Raw genomic sequence first — 12,860 nt, 5'->3', positions numbered from 1 at the left:
TCCGTACTAGGCATGGAGGCTACTTAAAGAAAAAAAAAGAAAAATCACAAAAGCTTGGAAAACAAAAACAGGAGCCAAGAACAAGAACAACAAACAGAATATATCGACAGATGTAGTGGATATTAATCCAGCTATATCAGTAGTTACTTTAAGCATCAGTAGTCTAAATGCACCAATTAAAAGATTGTCAGAGTGGATTAAAAAAAAATCCACTATATATTGCCTACAAGAAACCCATTTTTTTAAAAAAAATTTTAGTTTAATTTTTTTTAAGAATTTATTTTTCAATTTGACACAGGGTGAGCAAGAGAGAGCAAGCAAGCACAAACGGGGGAAAAGGCAGGCAGGGGAGAAGCAGGGAGAGCAAGGAGCCTGATGTTGGCCTTGATCCCAGGACCCTGGGATCATGACCTAAGCTAAAGGCAGCCACTTAACCAACTGAGCCACCCAGGGGCCCCAAGAAACCCATTTTAAGTAAAAGGACACATATAAATTAGAAGTAAATGAATGGAGAGTAATCTGCCATACTAATATTAATCAAAAGAAAGCAAGACTAGCTATATTTCAGAAAGAGCAGACTTCAAAGATTTATGTATTTATTTTAGAGCATGAGCAGGCGAGTGGGGGTCAGGGAGTGGCAAAGGGAGAGGGAGAAAATCTCAAGCAGACTCCCCATTCAGTGTATAGCCTAATGCAGGGCTCAGTCTCATGACCCTGAGATCATTACGTGAGCCAAAATGGAAGAGTTGGGTGCTTAACCAACTGAGCCACCCATGCACCCCAGAAAGAGCAGATTTATTAGGAAATTTATTAGGTATCAAGAGGGGCATTATGTTGTGATGAAAGAGTGTCCTTCAAGAAGACATAACAATCTGTAATATATATGTGCCTAACAAAAGGGTATCAAAATATGTGGGCAGAATTGTAAGGAGAAATAGACAAATCCACTTTTCTAGTTGGAGAGTTCAACATTCCTGTGTCAGAAATGAACAGACTCAGAAAGCAGAAAGTCAGTAAATACGTAGCTGAGTTCAGACACCATCAATCAACTGGATATATATAATGGACATCTATGAGACTGCTTCATCTGACAGCAGCAGGATAGAGACATTCTCAAGTTTACATGGAACATTCCATGTAAACAATAACCAAGATAAAACACAACCAAGATAAAACACAAGGTGGGCCATAAAACAAAACTTAACAAATTTAAAAGACTAGGAATCATACAATGTCTCCTGACAGAGCATAATGGAATTCAGCTAGAAATCAGTAAATGAGTGACAGCTAGAAAATCCACAAATATTTGAAGATCAAACAACATACTTCTAAATAACACATGGATCAAAGAAGAAGTCAGAAAATTTACATATTTGAACTAAATGAAAATGAAAATACAACGTAGCGAAATTTGTGGGATGCAGGGAAAACCATGCAGAGGGAAAAGAGGAAAGATCTAAAATCAATCACCCGAGCTGGGGCCTGTGCCTGCCAAGTTAGACCTTCCCAGGGCAGTGTTGGCTTGTGGAGGCAAAAGACTTCTGCGGGCCCCAGTGACAATGGCTCTTTCATGATGAGGGGGAGATTGAGGACTTCCAGTATGATAAAAACTTGGAGACATTTCTGTCCCCTCCTGTGGGGGGATAACTTGTGCATCACCAAGAAGATGAAGAGAATGGGGAAGACAAGGCAACGTGTCCCAGCTGCTTTCTCATTATAAAAGTGATTTATGCAAGGATCAGTTTATGTGCGGACAAATAGTCCCAGCCCTGCTTCCACCCACAAAGAATTAGGTAAATGCTGAAGAAGACTTTAGGAATCCAAATCTTCAGCATTTGGGAATGAGCCAACCTGGAAAAATCAAATGCAAGTTACTGTTCCTTCAAGAAGACAACCATTCTGTAGTTGGTTCTTTTGTTAGAGTGTGGATCCTTGCCATTGACTGCTAAGTTCATCTGCAATTAAAGAAGCAAGTCCACGACATGAAAAAAATAAATAAAATCATCTACGTCTCCACCTTTGGAAACTAGAAAAAGCAGATTAAAACCGAAGTAAGTAGAAGAAAAGTAATGAAAAACAGAGCAGAAATCAATGAATTAAAAATAGGAAATCAGGGCGCCTGGGTGGCTCAGTGGGTTAAGCCGCTGCCTTCGGCTCAGGTCATGATCTCAGGGTCCTGGGATCGAGTCCCGCATCGGGCTCTCTGCTCAGCAGGGAGCCTGCTTCCTCCTCTCTCTCTGCCTGCCTCTCTGCCTACTTGTGTTCTCTGTCAAATAAATAAATAAAATCTTTAAAAAAAAAAATAGGAAATCAGTGGAGAAAATCAAAATCAAAATCTGAACCTTTGAAAGGTTGATAAAACCAGTAGGTCTGTAGCCTAAGGCTACCTAAGAAAAAAAGAGGACACAAATTACTTCTATAAGTGAAAGAGGGGACATCAGTGTCTTTTATGAACATCAATGTAAAAATCATCAGTAAAATATTAACAAATTGAATCTTACAGTATATATAAAGAATCATACACCATGACCAAGTGGGATTAATCCCAGGTATACAAGTTGGTTCAACATTTGAAAGTCCGTTACTATATTCCATCACATCAATACGTTAAAGAAAAATTACATAAATGTATGAATAAAGAAAAACACTTGACAAAAATCCCATACCCATTTAAGATAAAAATTCTCACAGAACTAGGAACAGAGAGGAACTTCCTGAACTGGATAAAGAATATCTGCAGGGCTGCCCGAGTGGCTCAGCCAGTTAAGTGTCGTCTTCAGCTCAGGTCATGATCCTGGGGTCCTAGGACCAAGGGCTCCCTTCTCGGCAGAAGTCTTATTCTCCTTCTCACTCTCTGTGTACACTTGCTCTCTCAAATACATAAATAAAAGTTTAAAAGAATATCTACAGAAAATTACAGGTAACATCATCCTGAATGGTGAGAAGTTTGAAGCTTTCCCACAAAGCTTAGGAACAAGGTAAGGATGTCCCCTCTCACCGTGCTTTTCAGCAGCATACTGTGGAAGTCCTAATTAATGTAAAAAGAAAAGGGAGTAAAATGTATACAGATTTGGAAGGAAAAAGTAGAAGCATCTTTACTCATAGATGACATCATTTTCTATGTAGAAAATCCAAAAGAATCAACAAACAACCTTCTGGAACTACTGTTTGATTATAGCACGTTTTCAAGATAATGTAAATCTAACAAGGTTAATATAAAAAAACCAATTGCATCCTACATATCAGCAATGAACAAATGGAATTTGAAATTAAAAACATAATACTATTTACTTTAGCTCCATAGAAGTGACATATTAGCATAAATACTAATAAAAATCTAGCAAAATATTTGTTATAAGATCTATATGAGGAGAACCAAAAAGCCCTGATCAAAGTATTAAAGAAGAACTGGGGTGCCTGGGTGGCTCAGTCAGTGAAGCATCCCACTCTTGGCTTCAGCTAAGGTCATAATCTCAGGGTCATGAGATTAAGCCCCGCATCTGGCTCCCTGCTCAGTGCAGAGTCGGCTTGGGATTCTCTCTCCCTGCCCCTCTGCCCATCTCCTCCTCGTGCTCACTTGCTCGCTTGCTCTCTGTCTCTCTCTCAAATAAATAAATAAATAAGATCTTTAAAAATATATTAAAGAACTAATTAAATGGAGTGATAGTCCATGTTCAGGTATAGGAAGACTCAGTGTTGTCAACAAGTCAGTTCTTCCCAACCTGATTTATAACTGTAGTGCAACACCTGTCAGAATCCCAGCAGGTTATCTTGTGGGTATTGACAAACTGATTCCAAACTTTAGATGGAGAGGCAAAAGACCCGGAATAGCCAATACTGTATTAAAGGAGAAGAACAAAACTAAACACTATTACCATACAATCCAGTAATTGTGCTCTCTGTGTTTCACCGTAAGAGTTGAAAATTTGTGTCTGCACAGAGACTTGCACACAGATGTTTATAGCGGCTTTATTTACAGTTGCCAAATGGTGGAAGTAATCAAGATGTCCCTCCGTAGGTGAGTGGATAAATAAATTACGGTATTTCCAGATAATGGAATATCTTCGTGAATATTACTAAGAAGAAATGAGTGATCAAACCATGAAAAGACATAGAGGAATCTTAAATGCATATTACTAGTCAGAGAAGCCAGTGTAGAGGCTACATATGATTTTAACTATATGGCATTCTAGAAAAGTGAAAACCATAGAGACAGAAAAGAGATAAGTGTTTGGTAGGGGCTGGGGGGAAAGAGAGTTAAATAAGCAGAGTTCAGAGGATTTTTAGGACAGTGAAGCTACTCTGTATGATTCTCAAAAGTGTTGCATAGATCTCTGTATACATTATACATTTGCCCAAACCAGTAAGCTGTATAACATTAATAAAGAACTTAAAGGTAAACTATGAACTTTGGGTGAAATGATGTATCAGGGTAGGTTCATCATTTGGAACAAATGTACTACTCTGGTGGGGGATGTTGATAATCAGGAAGCTCTGCATATTTGGGTGCAAGGGACACATGGGCAATCTCTGTTATTTTCCATTCAGTTTTACTATGAGCCTAAAACTGATCTAAAATGGTCTATTTTTAAAAAATGGACAAAGGATCTGAATAAACTTTTCTCCAAAGAAGTTATATAAATGGCCAATAAGCATATGAAAAGGTGTTCAGCATCATTATCCTTCAGGGAAATGCAAAATTGAAAATACATTGCAGTACCATTTCCTACCTGCTTGGATGCTTTTATCAAGAAGAAACTTGGGGCGCCTGGGTGGCTCAGTGGGTTAAACCTCTGCCTTCGGCTCAGGTCATGATCTCAGGGTCCTGGGATCGAGCCCCACATCGGGCTCTCTGCTCGGCGGTGAGCCTGCTTCCCTCTCTCTCTCTATCTCTCGCTTTCTCTGCCTCTCTGCCTACTTGTAATCTTTGTCAAGTAAATAAATAAAATCTTTAAAAAAAAAAAAGAAGAAGAAACTAACAGGTGTTGAGGATGTGGTGAAATTGGAGCTTTCATGCAGTGCTGGTGGGAATGTAATATGGTGCAGCTGCTGTGGAAAACAATTTGGCAGTTCCTCAAAAGGTTAAGCATAGAATTACCATATGACCCAGCAGTTTCACTCCTAGATATATATACTCAAGAGAAATGAAAACATGTCTACAAAAAGACTTGTAGATAAATGTTCATAAGAGCATTATTTGTAATAGTTAGAAAGTATAAGCAACTCAAATGTCCAGTAACAGGTGAGTGGATAGCTGTAATGTGGAGTGTCCATATAGTGCAGTATTATTTGGAAATAAAAAGGAACTACAGTATATGCTACAACCTGATGAACATGGAAAACATTATGCTAAGTGAAAGAAGCCAATCGCAAAAGACCTTATTGTATGATCCCATTTATATGAAACAGCTAGAATAGGCAATTGTAGATGGAGACAGAAAGTAAATTAGTGGTTTCTTGGGCTGGGGGATGATGGAGAGGGACTGCTAACTGGTTATGTGGTTTCTTTTGGGGCTTGTAAAGTGTTCTAAACTTAGAGGTGGTGGTGGCGGCACAACTCTGAATATACTAAAAAGCACTGAATAGTACACTTTAAATGGGTGAGTTTTATGGTATGTAAATTAGATACCAGTGCAGCTTTTAATTAAAAGAATCAGGTGCACGGAAGTGTATGATTGTAGGACAGGTTGTGAATGTGAGTGCTGAGGTGCAGTAGCAGTGCTTCTCAAACTTTAATGGGCATATGGATTAACAAACCTGTCTTATTTAGTGTAGATTCTGATTCAGGTGGTCTGGGGTAGAGTCCGAAATTCTTTTGATTCTTAATAAGCTCTCAGGGTGCTGATGCTGCTGGACTATGGCCCGTGCTCTGGGAGGCAGTAAAGGATGTTTGTTTCTTCAGTGAATAGAGTCCGTCTAAAGAGCCTTCAAGCCAGAAGAATCTGGCCAGCATTTTGTTGGAAGGCATAATGTACTTTGGTGGAAGAGAGGGGCTTAATGGACAAAGTAACCAGCCTGTGTAAAGACTCAGACCACAGAGTATCCAATATTTGCTGGTTATAAGAGGCCTGTTGTTGGGTTACAAGGGTGGATCCCTGAATCTTTTGCACCTGAGGATTTTCTCTCTCTCTCTTTAAAAGAATTTATTTACTTATGTGAGAGAGCATGAGAGGGGAGAAGATCAGAGGGAGAAGCAGACTCCCTGCTGAGCAGGGAGCCCAATGTGGGACTCGATCCTGGGATTCCAGGATCATGACCAGAGCCAAAGGCAGTTGCTTAACCAACTTGAGCCACCAGAGTGCCCCAGCATTTTCTCTTTTTATGAAATTTTCTCTTGTTCTCTGCCGGACATTTTTTATTTAACTTCTTTCAAATCTGTTCTTAGGTAGACTGGTACTACCAAGGGCCTTGAGAGCTTCTAGGAGGGGAGTGATTGGTTGGCAAGAAAACATTCTATGTGTGGGTCTTGGGAGTTGGATGTGAACCCATCAGTCAGTAACCATGCCTGGAGAGCCTTCTTAATTAGCTGCCTGAGCTCTGGACAGGGCATACTCAGACTGACTTACTGCTTGGACCCAGATGAATAAACGCATTAATGAGGGAGCAAATAAAGATGTATTTCCAGATGGTAGGGGTTAATTTTAGCTATAGTTTACAGTTTTCCTTATTTTTCCCCTTGTGCTAGAAGACCTGTATGGATGTAGTTTAAAGAATCGCAAATACTAAAGCCAAATCATGTCTCTTCTCTTTGCATTCATAGTACTCCAGGAAGAGCTAAATAGTTCTCTAAGCCCCAGTCTAGTCTTAGCCTTAGTGCTTGCCCTTCTGAGAGGTATTTTCCATGAGGCTCTGAAAGCAGTACTGACCTGTGCTTCGTCAACATTTGGTTCCACAGCCTCTCCCAGTACTTTATAAAGTGCTTCCACTCTCCCAGGAGGAAAGACAATGAAATCACGTAGTCACCTTGAATGTTCTTACCCTCCCAGCCCCCCAATGAAGTCAGAAGTCTTATTCTCTGTTTTCCAGCCAGAGAGTAAGGTATAGATATTAGCTCACTTGATCACTATCATGGCCTGGTTCTTTGGATCTTTCTTAGTTTTCCCTTCAATGGAGTTGTCTTGCTTCTTTTTTAAAGATTTTATTTATGTATTTAAGAAAGAATGAAAGCAAGAGATCACAGAGCTCCAGAGAGGGAGGAGCAGATTTGCTGCAAAGCGCAGAGCCCAATGTGGAGCTCGATCTCAGGACCCTGGGATCATTACCCGAGCTGGAAGCAGTTGCTTAACCATCTTGCTTCTTTGAAGATGTACTTGTGTTGTTGTTGTTGTTGTTGTTGTTGTTTTTGACATTGAGTTTTTAAACATGATTTTCTGGGTGCCTCTTGGTATCAAATGAATACTTCTTTCCCAGATACTTATTAAGTATTTTTCAAATGTTTATTTATACTCACATTTAAGCATCTCCAGGTGGGATGCTGGTTTGTCAGCATACTTACTGTATTGGAGAGAATTCTGTTCGGTTCCTCTAGTTCTCACTCAAATGCTTAGTATATGCTCAGCGTTGTTCTATTCTCCTTTCGGGACACAAAGCAGTGTATTCTCCTTGGCTCTGTGGGATCTTCCAGGTTTATGGGATGGAAGCAAGGTAGACATAAGCAGGCCAGGACTAGGGTGAAGCAAACGAGGCACTAGGGTGCAAACTTTAAGGAGGCACTCATTTTCAAGGTCATGCAAATGGAGGGTCAGTACCTGAAAATGAGTGCCTCCTTAAATTTTGAGCCCTAGGTCCCTTGGTTTACCCCCACCTTCCTTAGTCCTGGTCCTGGCCTTAAGAAGCAGTTACATTGGGGCATTTGTGTGTCTCAGTTGGTCAAGCATCTGCCTTAGGCTCGGGAAATGATCCCAGGGTCCCAGGCTCCCTGCTCAGTGGGGCACTTGCTTTTTCCTCTCCCTCTGCCTGCCCCTCTCCCTGTTTATTCTCTCCCTCTTTTTCTCTTTCTGTGTCAAATAAATAAATAAAATCTTTAAAAAAAAAAACAGTTACATCACTTGGAAATCACATCTAAGATAACATAAGACTATGAATGACTGGTATGGAACAGTGCTTTTCAGATTTAATGTGCATATGAGTCATCTGGAGACCTTATTAAAAGGAAAATTCAGATTCAGGGGGTCTGGAGTGATGCCTGAGATCTGCATTTCTCTCTCTCTCTCTCTCTTCCTTTCTTTCTTTTAAGATTTTATTTATTTATTTGAGAGAGAATAAGAGCGCAAGAAGTGGGAGGGTCAGAGGGAGACACAGACTCCCCGGTGAGCAGGGAACCTGATGTGGCACTCCATCCCAGGACTTCACGATCATGACCTGAGCTGAAGGCAGTCACTTAACCAACTGACCCACCCAAGTGTCCCAAGTTTCTGCATTTCTATCAAGCACGCAGACAATGCTGATATGACTCTTTGTGCCACACTCTGAATAAGGAGAAAAATCCATGCTTGAGAAAAGCAGAGGGCCAAAGTCACTAAGCTAGGGGATCAGGGCAGGCTTCTTCAGAGAAGGTGAAATTGCAGCTGGGTTCTCAAAGGACAGCTTGGTTTTGGATGGGATAAAAGAGGGAAATGTAAGCAGAAGGCAGAATATACAAAGGCCTAGAGACAGGAATTAGTCCCATGTGTTTTGAGACAGTGAACAGACTGGTTTGGCAAGATGCAAGTCCAAGTTGGAAAAAAGGAAAAGAGTTTTTTTTTTTTTTTTTTAAGATTTTTTATTTATTTATTTGACAGAGAGAGATCACAAGCAGGCAGAGAGGCAGGCAGAGAGAGAGAGAAGGAAGCAGGCTCCCAGCTGAGCAGAGAGCCCGACGCGGGGCTCGATCCCAGGACCCTGGGATCATGACCTGAGCCGAAGGCAGCGGCTTAACCCACTGAGCCACCCAGGCGCCCCGGAAAAGAGTTTTGAAACCTGTACTGGGTTGTTTATTTAGAAATGTGGCCTGGGGCACCAGGATGGCTCAGTCGGTTAAGCGTCTGATTCTTGGTTTTGGCTCAGGTCATGATCTCAGGGTCCCGCAATCAAGCCTCATTTCAGGCTTCTTGCTCACAAGGGAGCTTGCTTGTCTCCCTCTCTCTTTGCCCTTTCCCCTGCTTGCACTTTCTCTCTTTCTCTCTCAAATAAATAAATAAACCTTAAAAAAAAGAAAGAAAGAAAGAAACGTGGTCCTTAATTGTCTGCTCAGGTACCACCCAGATGGGCATTTCCATTTCTTATGTCAACTTGTCCTGGGATATTCTGGGACCTCTTTTGTTCTGGGGAAATAAAGACCTGAGTTAGGACTCCTGAATATATTCTGTGAGTATTGTGTGAGGTAGGAAAAGGGAGTAGGTGGGTGACTTGAGATAGCCTTTTTTTTTTTTTTCTTTTTTTAATAACTTAGCTGGAACATGTAAAATTCAGAAAGCCCTCCCTAAATAGTGATGGGAGTAGTGTACACACACATAAAGGATGCCGGATAAGTATGTGCTGATTTAACTCAGTAGGAGAGTTCTGCCCATTTTACTTCAGACTTTCTGTGTAAAGTACTTTTCTGAATTTATCACAGGAACAGTGGGAAATTGGGCCCTGACCATCATAAGTACTAACGGAATATTTGTTGTTTGATTCGTTTGACTAAGGCCTGTCTCTCTTTACATTGAGAAACATTTTCAGCTCAGGTCAGTGTAAGAATATATGAATGTAATGTTTTTGACTTATGTACTGACACTTGGTTATGCTTTTATGTGGCTGTAAGGAAGTAGAAGTCTTGAGTCCTGAACTCAAAGAATTTAGTATTATTCTTGAGCAGCAGTTTTCAACTCTAGGCAGTTTTCATCAATGTCTAAAGACATTGTTGCTTCTGTGGAGATGCTTTTGGCATCCTGAAGGTAGAGGGTCGGGGATGCTGCTAAAACATCCTACAGTGTACAGGGAACTCCCACCTCACCAAAGAATTATCCAGTCCCAAATATCCCTAGTGCAAAGGTTGAGAAAACCCTGCTCTAGAGGACAAGACTAACAAATAGAACCAGAACTTTGAAATTGGAAGGTTGTACTGCTCGTTAATAGCAGAGCAGGGACTAAAGCTTAGTTCTCCCTAGTCTAATGTGCTGCTTGCTACCCTGAGGCCATTTAGAGTCAGACAGCATATGACAGAATATTTTATCTAGCTTCATCTCCCACTAATCCTGATTCATACTTTTTGCTCTAGCCATGCTCATTTATTTGTATGCTAAGTAACTTTAGTCCTTCATTTTTATGTTAGTTTGTTTGCCTGGAACATATTTCTCTTATTTCTTCATCTGGATGGTACATCTCCAGAAGTCTTTGCCAGTCTATAACACTACAGATTGGATCAGAAGCCTCTTCTTTATTCTTCCATAGCTAGTCCTCAGCATATAATAAAGAAATTTTCTGTATATATGTGTGAATTCTTGATTAGGCTATGAGCATCTTAGGAGTTGGGTTTATTCTCCGGTCCTCATTGCCTAGCACAGACATGCAGTACACTGTCAGTCATAGACAAGAGATAAAGTAAGTGGTTAGAGAAGGGTGAGATCAGTGGGAAGTAGAGTATTGGGGAAGGCTTTGTAAAGATTGTGACACTTGAAGCTCTTCATAATTCCTTAAAGATAATGATGAATGTATGAACACCTTATATTGGGCAGGCACAGTTCTAAGACCGTAATGGATTTTTTGGTGGTGTTTTTCTACAGGTTGATATGTCAGACCTCTCTCCAGAAGAGCAATGGAGGTAAGTGTGATGGTGTGGGCCCTTCAGGCTGGGAATTTTAAATTCTTCCTACTAATAGAGTTGTATATGTACCCTTTTGCTTCCTTGTCTGTGGGGAAGCCATGACTTGACTAGTAGGAGAGGTCATTTGGGATCTTTTCCAGTATTCCTGGGTGGCTCCTTTAGTCCTGGGGAGTGAATAGGTAATTACACCAAACTATTTATATGGGTTTAATACTACTAGTTCTGCCATTTCCTAGCTATGCTTATCTTGGGCGAGTTACTTGATTTCTTACTACCTTAGTTTCCCTGGTTTGCACAATGAAAGGTTACAACAGTACTTACACCTCATAGAGTTGTGAGGACTAATATATGTGAAATTCTTAGAACAATGCCTGGCATGTGGTAAGCTTCCAGTAAGTGTAATCACTTTGCAAATCACTGTCATCATTAACATCATCATTATCCACAAAACAGAGCAGAGAGCTCTGGCTGAAATATGGGAATGGTGTCTTCCTGATCTCAACTCTGCTACTAATTTGCTTTGCAACCAGAGTGAGTCAATAGTCAACAAATACCTTATTATCGTGATTGCTCATCAAAGAGTCGTCAGAGTGTTTGCCCTACAACGTAGCTGACCAATGAGCTGAAATCAACCATGTAAACTTTATTAATAGTGCAAAAAAAAAGCCCTTTCATTTAGATTATAAAAATAGAGAATGGCAAAGGTAACAACTTACGTGACAAAACCAGCAAGATTTTAGAAAACTTCAAGCTTAATATGCTTGAAGTTTGTTGTGTACCTCAGCTATCAAAACATTCCAAAATTTGGAACATGTTCATAGAAATATACTTTCTGCTTTAGGGAGGTGAAAGTACCACTGTGTTTCACTGAGTCCACACTGATTTTGTTGTAATCACTGCATATTAAGAAGATCTTCACTTAGATAACATCTAGAAGAAGGCAACCAGGCTAATGGTTTTTATATTATGTTATATGAATAGCATTTAAAAGATCTCAGACTGTTAGCCTAAAAGGGCACAGAAAAGTGGTAGTAGAAAGAGGATTTTTTTTGTTTTTGTTTTTGTTTTAAGTAAGATCATATAAATCTTTGAAAGAGTAGCATTGGGAAAGAAGAGTAAATATGTCCTCGGTTGTTCCAGAATATAAAAGGTTGTTCATTAGGGAATGAAGCTATAGCAAGATTTTTGTCTTGTTATCAGAGACGTTTTTAATAATTGTGATATATTGAGAGGCAGTGAGCTCCTGCCCTTAAAATATTGGGAGTTTTATTCCTTTATTAGCACATATGAGTACCTACAATGCACCAGACACATGGTTCTCTAGAGGCATATGTTTTCAGCCAGTGGACGTATTCATACAAAAATTGTAAAGACAATGTTTGTATTGGGTGGGAACCTCAAGTAGAGTTGTTGTTCTCTGGTCTTTTCTCCATATTTCTTTGATTTTGTTGTTGTTCTTATTGTTATTGTTGTTATGTACATCCATTCAGTCAAATATTGCCTGACAATAAGAAATTTATCTTATCTTTATAACTCCCCAGAGTCCTTAGGTTTTTAAAGTGTCCTTTGCCCTTTTAGTTTAGCTTATCCTCTCAACAACCCTATGTGGGAAGCAGCAGAGGTACAGACTCTTTGTGACAGATGAAGAAATTGTGATATAGAGATGTGAATTTTCTTAGCCAAGTCCACATGGATGTCTGAACCTAAGTTTCTGACTCCTACCCATACTATTTGTTTGCCAGATTCTCCTACCCTGGATGAGTTGATGGAAGATGAACCCTTAGGTACTGTGGCTGGCCGCTGACATTTGGCTACCCACTCCCCCCACCAGTTTGCTCTCTAACATTTTACTGTGAAAAATCTCAGAAAAGTTGAAAGAATTACACAGTAAACACCTTTAGGCCTACCACCTAGATTGTACAGTTTTCCCTGTACTTGCTTTATCATTTGTCTGTAATTCATCCCACTGGGTGGTTCTTACATAGTCTGTCATTGCCCTTGGGAACTCTATGAAGATATCATTTGTTGTCCTTTCCCTCTCTGCCTAATACCCCCATCTATGGAGGATTGGCAT

At 40.1% G+C, this 12,860-nt stretch overlaps 1 protein-coding gene across 4 annotated transcripts in view; it reads left to right on the top strand.

The window, feature by feature from the left end:
* RNF121 (ring finger protein 121) overlaps positions 1 to 12,860 on the top strand; it is a 91,133-nt gene that overhangs the window by 22,850 nt on the left and 55,423 nt on the right. For all 4 annotated transcript variants that reach the window (XM_032359547.1, XM_032359545.1, XM_032359546.1 and 1 more), the window contains one exon: positions 10,746 to 10,783. In XM_032359547.1, the coding sequence (XP_032215438.1) occupies positions 10,752 to 10,783 (32 nt within the window). In that variant the 5' untranslated portion in view covers positions 10,746 to 10,751. The remainder of the gene's footprint in view (positions 1 to 10,745; positions 10,784 to 12,860) is intronic.

The sequence above is a fragment of the Mustela erminea genome, chromosome 9 (assembly GCF_009829155.1).
Source record: "Mustela erminea isolate mMusErm1 chromosome 9, mMusErm1.Pri, whole genome shotgun sequence".
In the NCBI taxonomy this organism is placed as follows: domain Eukaryota; kingdom Metazoa; phylum Chordata; class Mammalia; order Carnivora; family Mustelidae; genus Mustela; species Mustela erminea.
The sequence above is the reverse complement of the archived record's forward strand: the minus strand, read 5'-3'. Positions and strand labels throughout refer to the sequence as shown.